We start from the raw sequence: 17,108 nt of genomic DNA on the forward strand, positions 1-17,108 counted from the left end.
TTTTTCCCACTTTGGAAAGATGAGAGAGAGAGAGAGAGAGAGAGAGAGAGAGTCCCATCTTTAAATCAATCTCTCCTTCACTAATGAGTTTTCCAGTCCTGTCCAATACATGTACTTGATTTAACTGTTCAAACCTTCTGTTCCTTTACTTTCTGTCCCATCCAATAATATTCCAAAGGGAATGTGGGACTCATGGATTCTGCTCCCAATCAACCAGCACACCCTTTTACTCTCTCCTCCTTCCCCCTAATTTCTTCTGACTGATCTTCTTGTAATACTAAATGGAAATACTAAAAAGGTAGGAACATAAAAAAAACACAACAAAAGAAAGCAAAGAAAAAAAAAAAAAACTTCCCCACGTGAAAAACTAGGACTAGAATGTGGGCAGGTTTATCACATGACCTTGAAAGGAATCGTACCACCCAAATAAAAAAGAAAGAAAAACCCACTATATCACTATATGAGAAAAGATTTTACAAACAAAATCTTTATCTAAAAATTCATTCAGAATAATGCGTCAGTGACATTTAAGCATTTACGATATCGAATAAAGTGTTCTAGTCGATAATAAGCAAGAAAATGCCACATCACTCTGTCTGAAAATTCTATGCAAAAATTATGTTTGTAGAACATAATTAATTAGAATACCTATAGATAAAGTTCTGAATTTAGGAGTTTTTGTTTCAAGGTCTTGATATGAACCCCCTTTTCGCTTCCCCAAGCAATGTATTATTGTTGTTGCTGCTGTTGTTATTGTTGCCTGTCCAATCAAAGGCCCCGACGAATGGATCCAAAGAACTGGCCTTGTTGTTGTCGTGGTGGTTTTCCCTATCCTCATGATCTCCTGAGAAGGCCTGGGTGAACAAGAGGTTAAGAGGGTCAGCTTCTAGCTCTCCTAACTCAGCAAAGAAGTCATGATCACATTGGGTTGACTCAGGTGGCAACAACGGCCTGTAACTATTCTGTGGAAACCCTAATTCACCATACTCACCACCACCATTGCCATCGCCATCACCATCACCATCTTCCATTTCTATCTCCTTTGGATCGAACCCTTCCATCATCTCCTCCTTCACCATTAATGAACCGTTCGATCCAGCAATGTTGGCATGATGGTGATGATCCTTGTTCTCTTCTTCCTCTTCTTCTTCTTCTTCTTCTTCTTTCAAGCTGGTTGTTGTTATTGTTGTTGTTGTTGTTGTTATTGTTATGCCCTTTTGAGAATTATGAGGGGCTGGTGAATTGGTATTACTGTTGTTCTTTGAAGAAGTTGATGAGTTAGTTTTTGAGGGTTGGGACCGGGTTGACCCGGCGAGAGCATTTCTTTGGGTGGGCCATGGGTGGTTGTGCTCCGAAGTGTAGGTGATTACTAACATGTTCGGATCTGTTCGGCTCCGTTCGACTTGTTTCCTCGCGGAGCAACCTTTGGAGCTGCTGCATCTATAATAACCCCTGGATATATATATATGCATATACATTCAGATGTTATAATTTGCGATGAAATGAAGTAACCCACAAAAGTAGAAAAGAAAAACTGATAATTTTGTTTACTTGACATGAATGATTTTTTTTTGAAGATTACTTGACATGAATGATTACATTGAACAATGTTTACGAGTTTTAGTCGCGATTGGAAACTTGTTTTTCTATATGTAGAAGATGATACTATATATCTTGCATGCACTCACCCATATACCGGATGTTAAATAGCCCATATATTGGCAAATATCAAAGATCCATATTATTTTTTTGCCATTGTAGAAATTTTAAATAAACTTAAAGCTTTAGTCTAAGACTATTAGGTGGAGAAATCTCAATATTATGATAATTCTCTATTCAACAGTTGCAATGTAAGGTGTCAACCACTATCTAAAGGTTCAGTTAGTGGTTATTTTCCACAGAGAGAGAGAGAGAGGATGTTTGCAAGTGACAAACCAAAAAGGGAGAGACAATGACAGAGCTAGAAACAAACCTTCAAAGGGTTGCACCATTTGGAATGGTGCGATATTGTCAAAACCAAAAAACAACAAAAGTGTAACCTTGGAAGCTCTCTCTACGTTTTTCTTCTCTTATTGTACCATTTCACATTTGGCCCTTTACGGTAATGAAATTTTTTTTTTCCCGATAAAACACATAAGTGTAAGCGGCACCAATTATTTTGTACTCTACAAATGTGGGAGTATTTCATTTGCATTGGACGAATCCAACATTGTCTTCCTTTTCTCATTTCTCTTGTGTGATAACCCAACCTGTTGAATCAAATTGTTGAAACCTACTCTATTTGACTATGATCATCAAGCTACATGTATGCCAACATTTAACCAATTGAAAGTCAACTCTCTTATCAACAATAGTCAAAATGTTAGGTTATATGTGTGCTATTGCTCTATGTTTAGTTTCCCAAGAGAATGCCAAGGGATCAAAAGCATCATTCCATAATAATAAGAAACGATACGAACTTTATAATATATACATATATATTAATGTGATTGATATTAATGAAAATGAAATTTTGGGTTATATATGTGCTATTGCTATTGGTCTATATCTTTAGCTTGCCAAGAGAATGCCACCGTAATAGTATTGCCTTTTGGCATAATAGTAAGAAAATACATGCTCCATTAGAACCCAAAACGAACAGGGTCCATATGCTTTGAAGTGGAAAAGAAACCAGGCATAAGCACAAGTTTTAAAGTTATGAATATTAGCACAATTGAAATTCTTCAAAATAATAGGTCTGCACAAGTATATATAAATGATAAAGAATCAAACTGGGATCCCGACTTCGATCCTTAAGGGCGAGGATCAAGTTGGTCTTGCAAAATAGCTTGATCCGGATACTGTATCCCCCAAAGAATTAGTAAGACAGTTTTATATGGGGAATTCTATATATTGTCAAATAAAAATGATAGTAGCATTAATAAATTCTACTCCTAGTGGTTAGTAAATATGGGGAATTCTATATACCTTGGATAAGGAGAACCTTTGATAGGTTTCTGGCCATACTTTCTCCAAGCCCATAAATCAGATGGAACAACTTCTCCAGTACTTGGCCTGTTATTTGCAGGTGCTGGTGCTGGTATACATACCACCTTCTTTGCCTGGCTCTTCCTGTGTACGTAAAAAGTTTATAAATCATAAAGTGTCAGAAATTAAATTTGATGGAAATTTTAAAGCTAGCGAGGAATTTGTCAAATCTATTTCATGATCACTAACGCCAAAAACTGTTTGAATTCTGCTTTTCAGAAGTGATCGATTGTGTTTTTGGGTTGTTTTCTCCTTTAAGAAAGATGAAAGTGATTGTAAACTCTTTTCTCAGAAAAATGAAAACACGCAGAAATCCTTTCAGGTGGGTTTTTATTTATTTTTTATTTTGGATATATATATAAAGCAGTTATGAGATAACTACATATGAAAGCTAAGTTTGTGAATATTATTGTGACACCCAAGTTATGAGCTATAATCTACTTTCTTTCTTAGGTTGATCAAGACCCATCAAGTTATTGTGCCTGTCCCTTGTAATTAATGTTAACAGAAAGCAACTAATCCAAAATTCCTAATTCCCATCTTTAGCTACAATATAAATTCTCACATAAAATAGAGACACATATTTACAGATTTTATCCCACAAAACCCTACTTCTTAAGAACCAAACCCTGAATTATTGTAAAACGCAATTTTAATATAACCAATTCAATTTACTGTAATTAATTTTACACTTAAAAACCTCAGCTTGTTTGGATTGTATGATTTAATTAGCCAATTAATTAACTTGTTTTTAGTTCTATGATCTAAAGATCGATCTAATTCTAGCTATTAAATCAATATAATTAAATTAAATTACCTTCGCTTGATGCCCGTATTTCGCGGAGATGAGATCTGGACCCCGGTGTTTTCGACCAAGCAAGATTTTGAAGTATTAACACTAATCAAATCATGATTAGGATTAACTAATGGAGAAGAAGAACCCTTATTAATTAATCCCACCGGAGAATCGCATGGCGAAACGGCCGGCATCTTAGCATTTGGTGAGATCTGAAGCATCCTTGTGAATATATTAGGAGGCCTCTTCATCTCCCTCTCAAGAATAATCCCACCACCACCTCCTCCGCCACGGCCACGGCCGCCACCAAACGAGGCGGTTGTGCGACTTGTGTCTTCCACACCACTTGTTTTCATCATCTCTGTTGAGTCGTTGAAGAACCCTGAACTTGGTATTTCAAGCTCATGGAGAAGTGGATCCCTCAGGCAGCTCGAAAACGGGTCTCCGAAATCGTCGACCGGTTGTTCTTCCATGTAATTCATGGGATCGGCCGGAAAACGCCAGTCGGGGAGGGGGAGGGGGAGTTCGCCGGAGAAACTGTCACCTCCGCTTCCGATATTAGGTCCGCCGCTCGCTCGGACTATGTCGGCTAAATCACCTTGGTAATTCTCCATTATTCTGAATGAAGAAAGTGACAATTAGAGTTTTAAATATCAACCGATACGTATTGAATGAAAGAGCCACTCATTTGAGTCTTCTTTGGTTTGGTAATTGGTATGTTTTGCGCCAAACAGACGTAAGGGACATGCACTTGGATATGTATGTGTACAAAATGCTGATGAACTTTTGTTGTTAAAGGACTATCTCAAGTTTTTCTGAAGGGGTTGAAACTGGTGCTTCTTCTGCTCAAAAATAGACAAGGAGAGAAGGGTTGATGTGAGAGAGAGAGACGCTGACTTTTCACACAAAACAGCTCTTCTCCATACGCAACAAGGAAGACAAAAGAGTTTAAAACTTGTAATAATTTACTTAAACCTAGCAGGTCTTGAGCTGGGTCATTTTTAATTATCCATAAATACAGTACATATCATCAAAAGGGTCAATTTTCTGTAACTGTTTAAGCTAATTTAATACTTACTTTAACATATTTTTGTTCTCCCTATGAGTTTTTGGTGTTTGTTAATTTTCAATAATGCTAGCTACTGTGATCATATATATATTGAATATCATATGATGTGACACTTTTATTTATTGCACATTTTCATCAAATAAATGAAGTTCACATCAAAACGACTTCAAAATGTGGTATTGAAGTGGAGGGATGCTACTATATGTTATCATAGTATTTCAGCATATCTCTTCACTTTCTATTTGTCTCTATTTGTCTCCACATGTGCCGTGGCGGGTTTCATTCTAATGCTACTAGTTTCATTAATTTGATAGCAAGTTATAACTTAGAAACCCAAAACTCAAGGGTTGGCCAAGTTTTTGGCCTGCAACTTAGGTGTTTACTCCATCCTAAGGTTTTAGGTTCAATTCTTTTTGTGAATAATTTTTGGGATTACTTTACCCCCACGCGTAAGCGTATGAAACCTCTATGGGAGGGGATGTAAGGATTAGTCTGAGATGTACGCAAGCTGGCTCGGGACACCCTCCATTACCAAAAAGAAAGAAAAAAGAAAAAAAAACTTTGAAACCCAAGAGTTAGTCTGTTTGGTTGGCAATCCACACAATTGATTAGGGTTAGATTTTTGAAATCAGGCCGTAAAAAAGTAATTCCTTATGAATTTTCTAGTTCTGACATGTATGACACGCTGTTGACCCTTTGACCAGACCAAGGAGAGAATTAGTTAAAGTGTACTTAATAAACTGACCCAGACACCCCTAACTTTCGGGGAAAAAGAAGTTATAACTTAGCAACTGTTGTCCAAAAAGAAAACAAAAAAAAGGAGTGAGCTCATGGAACGGAAAAACCTATTGAAAATAATTCTAGATCATGTATTTCAATGGATCTCATTCCAATAGGACACACCTGTATGTGAGAGGAGTGTGATTGAAGTGTGATAAATTGATGTGTCACTAATATTTTGGTATCTCATTGGCTAGTTGGCACTACCAGTCTAGCAGTAGCAGAGACATATTAGAGATGCTAGGTGCATAACCATCCGAACACAACACCAAACAAAATATCTCACATACATGTACCCACGTGTATGTGAGAAGTTGTATTTGGTGTTGTGTTCGGATGATTGTGCCCTAGCATTAATTTTTGGAGATATATACCTCTAGCAGTGATTCCATTTCTCACCATTCCTTCTTGATGTACTCTTCTTCGAGTTTATTAACTGAAGTCAGTTTTCTTTTTGTCGATGAAAAAAAAAATGTATCTCAATGAGTTTCAATTTTCCTATTATATGTAATCACAAGTTTTTCTATCATTGCTTTATTGAATGACCGTGATTGATTCTATACTTAAAAGAATATAGGTGACAGAGACGGAGATTCAAAAAGAATCGCACATCCTGCCACTTACACGGTGAAACAAAATGATGATAAAACTTAACGATGTGTACGAGCTCTTATAATGCAATAAACAAGCTGAATTTTAGTAGGCTAGTCAAATATCATCGTTTTGTAGGCTATCATCATTTCGTAGGCTAGTCATTCGGGCAACGTCTTCTTATTGATCGGCTCGTCGGATATCATCGTTTCGTAGGCTAACTACTCTGGCCTTTATCGTTTCTTACGCTTATTGTAGTCCAGAGTTTTGTCTTTTTTTGAGATTTTGATGCTTGATTTCAGGGTTATGTCCCCTGCTTGTTTCATAGGATACTTTAATTGACAATGGCAATGAATTTGGATTTTGAAAAAAAAAATTCCCAATTTTCCCACCATATTTTCTCACTCTACAACGAAAACAAGAAATTAGTAACATGGATAAATTTACTCAAAACTCACTTTCTCGTTTCCGATAACCAAAGAAATGAATTCCTGATCAAGGTTTTTTTTTAATTAGCAAAAATATTATATTAAAACTCAACAAAGGGTACATTGAGGCAGACTACTCTAGAAACAAAGAAAGTTTGAATCATAGAGAAGGTCTAAAAAAAAAGCAGAGAAAGATAAAAATACATCCAATAAGAGATCATGATCAAGGTTTCAATCAAAAAAGCTTTTATTTTTTGAATATTGTTAGGATCGAAACACACACGCACACGATTCACAAGACAGTAAAGAAATCGACACAGCAATATACATGATTCTCCAAAGCTGGGTACGTCTACGGGAGCGAGAGAACGGTTTTTCTTATTGATGATCACAGTACATAGAGTTTTACAATAGAGAATATTTATACCTCATCTATTCCTATCCTTATAACACCATACCATACCGCGGGGGGCTTGCATTGCTCCGTTCCGTTCCGCTTCGTTGCACTTCGCTTCACTCCACTACGCTTGCAACTGACCCTTATTATAGAACTTATCGGTATCTCTCATGTATAAGCTACAAGTCCTAACAAATATAGTAAGAGAATAGCATTTATATGCTATATCACAAGAATTACATGGACACTACATCAACCATATCAGAGTCCGCTATGAGTTTTTGTTTGCTGCTGGCTCTGACAGATGCTATTTGTTTGGGTTGAGCTTCTTTGTTTGGGTCAGATGTGGTCATGATGCAGCTGCCGGGTTTTGAATCTTGGTGTTTTGTCACTCATAGACTTATCCGGATTTTGTTTCGTTATCCAATTTTTCATTGGATGTTCTCTTTTTTGGGATTCCTCTCTCTTTCTTTTTGCTCAATGTACGTATCCATTGTCGAGTTTGCTTTAATAAATTTTTTGCCGTTCAAAAAAATCATATCAGAGTCCACAATCACCAAATAAATAGTCTCATGATAATAAAAAGGACAACGACGACGAAACAAAAAAATTACTACAATGAAAAGAAATAATAATAAAATTTTCAACAAGATTTGACCATCTCAACTCTATCTGAAACTTGTAAAAGAGTAGTTAACTAAAGAGCTTAATTATAAAACGTGTGAGCGTACGTATGCCGTAATAATTCAATAATACTTGATTGTGGATTTTAAGAATCTAGATATTATTAGGAAGCAAAAAATTAATAATAATGTTGATTTTATTATCGTCAAGTAAGTTAGCGGCAAGTGGACAATGAGATTGGATCTTCAGAAATAGTTAAAGTGTGTAATCTAGTTCGGACACCTAAATTATCAAAAAGAAAAAATTAAAATGATTCGAAGAAAGGAAATGAAATAGTACGTAAAAAATCTGAAAGTTCCTTTACAAATGAAAGGGATAGAACCCGGCCCGTTAAATAAAGAGAAGAGAATAAAAGAATAGGAAAGAAGCGGCAAGTAGCCGCATTCCTCGGCGAACCTTTCGAAAGAGTGGGCCAACTGGTTTCTTTGGCACTCTTTGTAGAGAATGACAACAATAGTGTATTTCCCTGTCAACATCTGTATACGACTGCTTATACACATAATAATACATGAATACATATACGTATAGTTGTGCAAATAAGCATGCGTTTGGATTAAATTAATTATTTGTAAAAAATAATAATGACTTATTCTTGTGGTCAGTGAACTTTTTCCAAAAAAAATCTTGATCATAATGCATATGCATGGTAGGACCTATATGTTGAAAACAGTTGTAAAGACCAAATAAAACAAAACATGCCTTTTTAATTTATTTTCATTTTAGAGAATGTTTTTAAGCATTTGAACGTAATTTTATACATTTTAGATTGTTATCGTCAACGCGAATGATTGACCTAGAAAAAATGAGTCGAATCTCTAAAAGACGAAAAAAAAAAAAGTGAGGCAAATTGCTTAATTTAGGAAAAATGTCTTGCTCTCTCTCGCTATTATATATATATATATATATATATATATATATATATATATTTTAACACATGTATTTTATAATAGTAAGGCTATGATAGCTATATTTTTGTAATACATTTTATTTATCCAATTTTGTTTAAATAACAAACGTTAGCGATTGCACAGTTGTTGATTTTCTTGGGACCCATGATACGATATATTGCAGCAAAGGTGTCACTTTAGATGCGAATCAAGACTTGGTTCACAGATGTGGTCATCATAACATTAGTATAGATATATAAACACCTCATCATATATATACTAATTATAATTAAGTTTCTGATACATGATTGAAAAATCAGTAGTGATATATATATATGAAGAAGAGTAAACAAAAGGATCGAAGATGAAGCCTTGAGATGAACGTACCTTGAACGTGCAGCTAGCGTTCCCCACTAGGTGTGCTTGTGTCACCTATGACATGGTATTGAGATTCTATTGAAACATGTGATGTGATTACTTTTTGACAAGTATGTATCGATCTCAATAGCTAGGTTAATTACTTCACATATCTTTTTTAACAGCAATATTAATTATCTTCAGTATCATATAAGTATATATATAGTCATCTTAATTCGTATATCAGAATTGATAAAGCTATATAATGTCTCACCATGTTACAAGTGTCAAAGAGTATGTTGAATCCGCATATATATATATATGGATACTATGAATGTGCAAAATGGAAGTAAATCCTTTGTGAACTTTTGAGAATATTCATAAATTGTAAGTTAGGACTTAGTCTTAGAGCATCTCCTGGGGGAGATAGCTAGCAAAACTAAAGCCAAACTAAATTTGAAGAGTCACGTAAACAAAACACCCTTTAAGGAGGATAACAAACTTGCTACACTTTAAAAAGAGAGAAAGCACTAGTATTAAAATTGCCATCTCATCAAATCCAATGCTTACCATCGGTGATCAGAATTGTTGATTTCGTTAGCAAAGTGAGTCTTTTAGAGTAAAAAAGAGTGATTACAGAATTAAATTTAATGAGTCTCTCGGAGTGGATAACTCTTAAACAGAGACGATAATAGTCAGTTTACAGAGCAATATAGCTCTAGTCTATTTTGAGCTATGTTGCTCTGTAAACTGACTATTATCGTCTCTGTTTAATTTTAACTATTCCGATTGATCAAAAAAAAAAAAAGGATAACTTTTTTACTTGTCACATGGGTCACCAAACTACAAATTTGATGTAAAATTTTGCTTATTCCCTTGGAGATGTTCTTAGTATGTCAACTAACAACCCTGATACGTAAGCAATTTTATTTCCCACCCGTTTAACTCGGATATTACGCTGCCAAAAGATTAATACAGTTTGATAAGTCAACCAATATTTCAAGTCTTGGTCCTTTTTTTTTTTGCTTCATAGAAGTAAAAAAGAAAAGAGAAACTTAATATTATTTATAGCTCCGCGCAATGTCAGCCGTCTAAAAGTATTTTGGACGATCCGGATTAAAAATAATCTATTAACGGTAATGGATAAATTATTTTCAATCCGAATCGTCCAAAACACTTTTGGACAGGTGAGATTGCGCACCGTAAACTTTATTTCACGGCTCTTCCGTGAATAAGATTTTCTCAAAAAAAGAAAAGCTAATCAAGTTGTACGAAACTTTATTATGAGATTAGAGGGCATGTTTACAGAGTCAACGTGGGTTGACTCTTGGTTTCTACCTTTAATTGCCTCTCATCTGAGAATCCACTAGAGCTCCCACTATATATATACACTGCTCCAATTCAATTCTAACCACTTAGTATTATTTTGTGAGACGTTGAGGGAAGCTTTCAATCATGACATTTCAACACGAATTAAACTCTATGCTGAATTTTATTAACATTCTAATTAAGGTCTTGATGATATGATCAAATGGAGACTTATATAGACACAAAATCCAGGTCTTATTATATATGCATACATATATTAATTGTGTTGGGAGGAAGAGTAGTGGACAACGATTTGCTTTTAAAGGTTTAATTAATTAAGTTGTTTATGTTAATTTAAAGTTCAAAAGGGCGTATTTGTTTTGAGAATTTGGGAGGGTTAGAGATCGAGACAAAAGGTAATTAGGATAACATGCTTTTCGTCTCAGTCAAATAAAATGTTAGGTTTCTTTTTCGGAGTTTGGTCTGACCTGTTCCAAGATGGTGCTCAAATATTTTACTACGTAGTACTAGTTTTCTTTAAAGAATTTGGTCAAGCAACAATACTTACACAAACACACAATTACTTACTTATACACACTCAATCATAATAGTGTGTGCGTGGGGACCCATCCCTATTGTGATTGAGTGTGCGACTGACCCAGTGTGTTTAGAACTCATCTCTATTGTAATTAAGTGTGACCCAGTGTGTATGTGGGATCCACCCTTATTATGATTGAGTGTATGTAAGTCTTTGTGTATGGTTATATACTTGTTGTTTGACCAAGTCTCTCTCTCTCTCTCATGTTATAAATGTCTAAATAAATAGATATACGTAGAAAATGTAATTTTAAAGGGCATTTATTTTTGCACTCCCCAAATTATTAACCATGCTCCTGAAGAGTTAACAATTTAGGAGTTATCCACACTCCTAAAGAGTTAACAATTAGGAGTGCAGCGAAAATTAAATAGGAAAAGTGCGAAAATAAACTCGGCATTTATTTTCGCACTCCCTTAGGAGTGTGCTTAACAATTTGGGAGCGGGGAAATAACTCCCCATTATAAATGGTTGTGATGTGGGGGAGGAGGGAGGTGGCTTTAATTGTTTTGTATTTGAAGGATTCAAAGTTTTTTCAGTGGGCCAATAATCATAGAGGGAATCACCGACCTCTTTGTTTTTCGATGGCGACATTTTGAGAATCTAATCTCCTCTCTCTCTCTCTCTCTCTCTCTCAACTGCTTTTGGCATTCGATTCTTAGAAAAAATTAAAATAAGACTATATGGAGGTGGCTTTTTGATAGAGGAGTAAAAGAACAATTTTGTGAGGCTAGCCCCGGCAAGGGTAACTCCAATGGCATAATAATCTCTATTATAAAATAGAAAGGTGTGGAGACAAGTTGTTGAAACGGTTTAAATTCATTCGATTCAAAGGCTGTAGTGGATTCTTCCACTTTCCGGTTAAGTGTCTATGATTTTCACATAAATTACACAACTGTCATCTCCTTCTAACCAGGATGCGTAGTGCCGTAGGCATGGGCTAACACTAGTTAAAATATAAAATAGAAGGGTGTGGGGACAAATTATTGGAACGGCTTAGATTCATTTGATCCAAAGGCTGTAGTGCATCCTCCCACTTCCCGGTTAAGTGCCCATGGTTTTCACCTAAATCACACAACTGCTATCCTCTTCCAACCGGGATGCGTAGTGTCGTAGGCTCGTGCTAGCACTAGTAATTAAAATTAGAAAACTAAAGCTTGACACCTCATTTTGGTTATCTATTTAAGGGGTTATTAAGATTAACAATGTGAATTGTCACAATAGTTATTTTGGGTCCGTAATCGAAAATCATTTTCAGTAGAGATAGAGAGAGTTGGGAAAACTGCAAGCCGCTGGGTCTATTGATAGTGATGAAATGAGAGAGAAAAGAAAGAGAGAGTGTGTGGTCCCTATAAAATTTGATTATCTGAAAAGAAAAGATTGTTATTTTTCTTATTCAAAGACCAAAATTTGATTACTAGTTAAGCGATTGTTAATTTTGATTATATTATTGTGAGCCATATTTAGGATCAACATTGTTAATTTTAAAAATCTTTTAGTTTGGTTATGCCATTTGAGATACTCCAAGGCTTTCTCAAAATTCGTAGGGCGAAACAATTTGTGAGGCCTTAAAATTAGCTCAATTGGATAAATGCAAGAGCTTTTTCAGAATTCATAAGACAAACCAATTTGTTCCGCCCTACGAATTCTAAAAAAATACTTCACTTACCAAAATTTGATTGAGCTAATTTTTTTTTACAAAAATAGCTAAAAAAATGTCAAAAAAAAAAGAGTGATTCATATCATCTTTGTAGAATCCGAGATGGGTACCAAAAAACTATCCATGCATGAGCTGTTTAAGAAGATCTGTGCGCATAGCACATTTGACTGGCAAAAATCTCCACCAACGACAATTGAAAGTCCAAACAACGTGCTACAATAATAGCTGAGGGAAATTGTTAAGCCACTAAATATTGGATAAAAAATTACAAATACGATGACATTAAAGATTCACATGTTATATGTAAAATAACGTTAATTACATGCATTTTATTAAGAGATTACCCAGTTCCGCTAAGAGAAATAAGTACTTATTTTTCAAATTAAATGTGAAGTTTTGTGAGAGAATGACATGTCTCGTAAAGTGGAAAATAAGTATTTAAAAAATAAAATCTTAATGGAACGGGGCTTAAGGTGAATAATTGAATGGTTAGGATGCAAGGTTCGAAAGATAGCACAATATAGTATAAAATAAATATATACACTGGCACACACATATATGCGGTTCGGTTCAGTTGAATTCGGATTAGAAGGGGGCAAACAAACCAGAGCAATTATTTTGGTTTCTTAAAATCTCAAATTGGATTGAACCGATTACTTCTAAAAACCAAACCAAAATAATACCGGTGTGGTCCGATTTTTGGTTTTGGGTTGGATTAATTAGATGGTTTTTGTTTCACACCTGACCTAGTGCCTGCATGCGCAGACATATATGAAAAACGTTTAGCATTCCATATTTGATGCGAACAGACCACTGTACATTTGGGAGTTGGATCTGAGTCTTATAACTTCTTTTTTTTTTTTTTTTATCAGCAATGTGAGTCTTATAATTAAGGGAGCTAGCTTTAATTTGTAAATTACGTACGTACTCAGACACAACACGGTGGAAATTAATTAAGTGCTATGTAGTATTAAAATTTAGTGACTTCAAAAGAATATACTGTACTACATATATATCCGGCCCTTTTCTTCTAAGGGGGAGAAAAAAAAGAAACGAACTACTCAAAATTTGACAATATATCCTCCTATCATGTCCAGCCAAATAAATAAATTCCCCACATGAACTTGGGAATTATTGAACTGCGAACCTAATGTGGCCTAATTATATATATATATATTAAGAAAGACAATCAAGTTAGAAGCTAGCTAGCTAGGCAAGAAAGAATATTCATCAAATAATAAATTTACAATTTTTGGTTCCTTTTGTATCATGCATATATATATATAGATCGATCCCTTCATTTATGAACTGACAACCATGACAAATTTTATACTACTATATACATACCTATTGAGACTTTTTAAATGGAACTCTCTGGGAAAATTTTACAGTAGCTAGGTTGGTCCCCATCCATCCATCCCATAATAACCCTTGTTTTTAGATTTCTAAGATCGATCGATTAATTTTGAAATCACACTCTATCTAGCTAGCTAGTATTTATTACTGGCGCAAATTCAGACAACACATACCCCCACGTTCCTGCATGACATACTACTCCAGTATTCTCTTTTAGTAATTAGGAGGCTAGCTTTTCTGCCCTTCCAACTCGGTTCACTTCACTCGCTCATTTTGAGGTCCATCGCAAACTTACCTTAATTCTCATTTCATTTTTAATTTGGAATTCGCTTTTTCTTTTTCTTTGTTTAAATTAATCCTCCTTCTGGAATTCGTTGAGAACATCAATTGTATCAAATATTGTGTTGATCCGATCGATTCCAATAAAAACCAATTAAATCCAACCACATTTATCTTTAATTAAAAAATGAGTTTGTACACAATGAATCGAAACCTTTGTAAAATATCAAGCATGACAAAGTTCCATCTCAGTACTCCTCTCACTACAAAACAAATTAACACTGGGATTCTCTTAATTAAAAAAAAAATCTATCCAGAATTTGTCTGCTACCCACAAGAATCAGAACCATCCTCCCATGTGAGCCATACCCATTAATTAATCTCTATTAATTATTCTAAATCATGACTCATAATAATGACAACCCTGCATCGACGCTTACGACTGATTGCAGATTTAATTGTTTGATTAATCAAATTAATTAGTAAGTATTTGAAGTCATGTTTAACGGCAGAATGGTCCTGTCTGGTGACAACGGTGTTGATCTGCACGCGAGACGCCTCCTGACGTTAGCCGTCTACCGTCCAGCTCGCCATCACCTGATCGTGGCCATTGAAACTTGTCTAGATGGACGACTAGGATTCATTGCCCACCTGTGATTTTCCCCCCTTAATTAAACTATTACATTATGAGACCCCGAATTAATTAATAAGTCAAAGTAGGGGTCCACATCAACATGCCATCTCCTCTCTTTGCGCTACCTTGCCTATTTTTAAGTTTTAATTTTCATCCATTCTTCAAGAAAAAAAAATGCTACAACTGAATTAATATTCTCAAAAAGAATAAAAAAAAATTAGAATATGCAAGACATAATTCATTCTAGGTGAACTCCACATGCAACACCTACAACTTTAAATTTGAGGGGGGAAAAAAAAAGGAGAGCTAAGCAACAAGGAGAAAAAACTAAACCATATAGCTAGATATCTAAAAGGGGGGTGGGGGGGAATATTAAAAGTTAGACTTAAAACATAGAATGATTTTAGGTTCAATTGTGGTAATTAAGGAAAGTAACCTATAATTAAGTAGTTAGGCAACACTAGAATTTTATAATAAAAAATGCTAATAACAGGCCAACAACAAGTTAGTTTTATATTCGTTAACTTTTACTCCTATCAATAAAATTTTGAGATTTCATTTCGTGTAACAGAGTTTGAAACTAATCAAATTCCAATAAATTTACTAATCCAGTCAGACCCTTAATTAAGACGAGTAGCGCACATTTTAGCTATTGAAGCTCGAAGTAGGGGTAAATTAAAAGTTTTTTAAGTCCTAAGGCAGCGCGCTTCTTCCCAAGGTAGTTTAACCCTAATAATTTTAGATTATCACCTCGAGAACATAAGAATCAATATTACTTTAAATTACATTTGGGAATTCAAAAACCATCATCTTTTCATGTGATTAATTTAAGGTTAGGGATAATTAAGCCCTCGGATTGTGTGGCACGTGCTCCTCCCCCATGTGATCTAAATGACTTTGCTTCCAAAGAAAAGAAATTAAAGACAAGCTTTTTGCCTTTATTTTGGGGATCATTTATAGATCCCATGTCCCTTTAAGTGCTTTCCAATTAAGATTTTTTTTTTTTAAAAAAAAAAAAAACCATAGTCATGCATATATGAGTTTTATATATACTTTCTATTTATATATAGTTGTCAAGTACGAAATAGTAGTAATAAGAAAGGTATACATGATTTCATTCAGTTTTGATGATTCATGCAGCATTGTTAATTAGGATCAACTTATATAGGCATCTCATCTAGTCTTTGAGGGACTAATCTTATGTACCGTCAACTAATTAACAGAGGCCGGCCCATTCAAAGACGGGACATATCCACATGTGCATGGACATGCCTATAAGAGTGACTAGCACCCATGAAGGTTTTAGAATTGCAAGAGCTCAGAGGAAGCAAGCACCCAAGCTAAAGGTTAAAGGTCTTGGCCGCTACGCCAATTCAATGCTGACATGCAAGGTTTCAGTTATCAACCAATAAGTAGCATTCGGCTACTATTTATAAGATTTTTTTGTCTTCTGATATCATACATGATCTCGAATATATATAAGTGGGAACAAAAAAAAAAATTTCTATTGACCAATTCTCAATATGTACCTGTTCATAGCCGACGGACATCCTATTGACACCATGAGGACTGATTAGACGACTCATAATATAGTACTCCCTCCGTCCCAATTTACTTATTCCAGTTCTATTCTAACTGGATAAAAAAACAAGTTATATGGATCTTGTTTGATAGATCTCGATTTGTTCTATAATACAATGTTTTCAAAATCACCTAAAACATTATAAATTACAAGATATAATCAATTGAAAAGTGGCACGAACTTCCAAAAGTGACAATTAAATTGGGACGGAGGTAGTACTATTTGCGGTTGATTATTATTGTCAATTCACGACCCCAACACTTGAGTCTTGATTCGAACAAAGTGTCGATACATCTAACATAACGTGACTCTTGTAGATACATATCGAATGACTTCAAATTATAATCACGCTTAGCTCATGATCATATAAATTAATTAAATCAAGGCTTATTTTAATTATATATATGGATTTGGTGGATAATGGTGCAGCATCAATTCTGGGCTTGTGTCTGCAGGCGACTTGCTCAACAGCATTTCTTAAACCAAGTCTCACAATATTTCATGGGTGTAGAACATGCATGCTTTCCAAATTATATAGTTTGAGCAAATGTCTTGAAAATGAGACGCATTTAAGTGTTGGCCGAGTTAATGTACTTGTGACCCATATATGCATATTAATTAGTAGTCTGTTATACCATAAGCATGGTTGACAATAGACTCTAAGAGGAAGAAATTGTT

General features: G+C 34.9%; 1 protein-coding gene across 1 annotated transcript; it reads right to left on the bottom strand.

The window, feature by feature from the left end:
- Positions 1-461: 461 nt before the first annotated feature.
- Positions 462-4,763, bottom strand: LOC131313000 (probable WRKY transcription factor 14). The gene is made up of 3 exons (XM_058341039.1): positions 3,845-4,763; positions 2,968-3,111; positions 462-1,452 (listed from the first exon to the last, which is right to left on the bottom strand). Exons 1-3 carry the CDS (start codon positions 4,435-4,437, stop codon positions 684-686), a joined length of 1,506 nt encoding a protein of 501 aa, XP_058197022.1. The 5' UTR covers positions 4,438-4,763; the 3' UTR covers positions 462-683.
- Positions 4,764-17,108: the final 12,345 nt, after the last annotated feature.

The sequence above is a fragment of the Rhododendron vialii genome, chromosome 13a (assembly GCF_030253575.1).
Source record: "Rhododendron vialii isolate Sample 1 chromosome 13a, ASM3025357v1".
Lineage (NCBI taxonomy): Eukaryota > Viridiplantae > Streptophyta > Magnoliopsida > Ericales > Ericaceae > Rhododendron > Rhododendron vialii.

What these genes read in the sequence shown, in the direction of transcription:
- LOC131313000 (XM_058341039.1), bottom strand. Translation starts at nt 4,437, where the DNA reads ATGGAGAATTACCAAGGTGATTTAGCCGACATAGTCCGAGCGAGCGGC. An exon ending in AATACGGGCATCAAGCGAAG is followed by an intron (nt 3,112 to 3,844) that starts GTAATTTAATTT and finishes TTACGTACACAG; the next exon opens with GAAGAGCCAGGCAAAGAAGG. An exon ending in AAAGGTTCTCCTTATCCAAG is followed by an intron (nt 1,453 to 2,967) that starts GTATATAGAATT and finishes ATATATATCCAG; the next exon opens with GGGTTATTATAGATGCAGCA.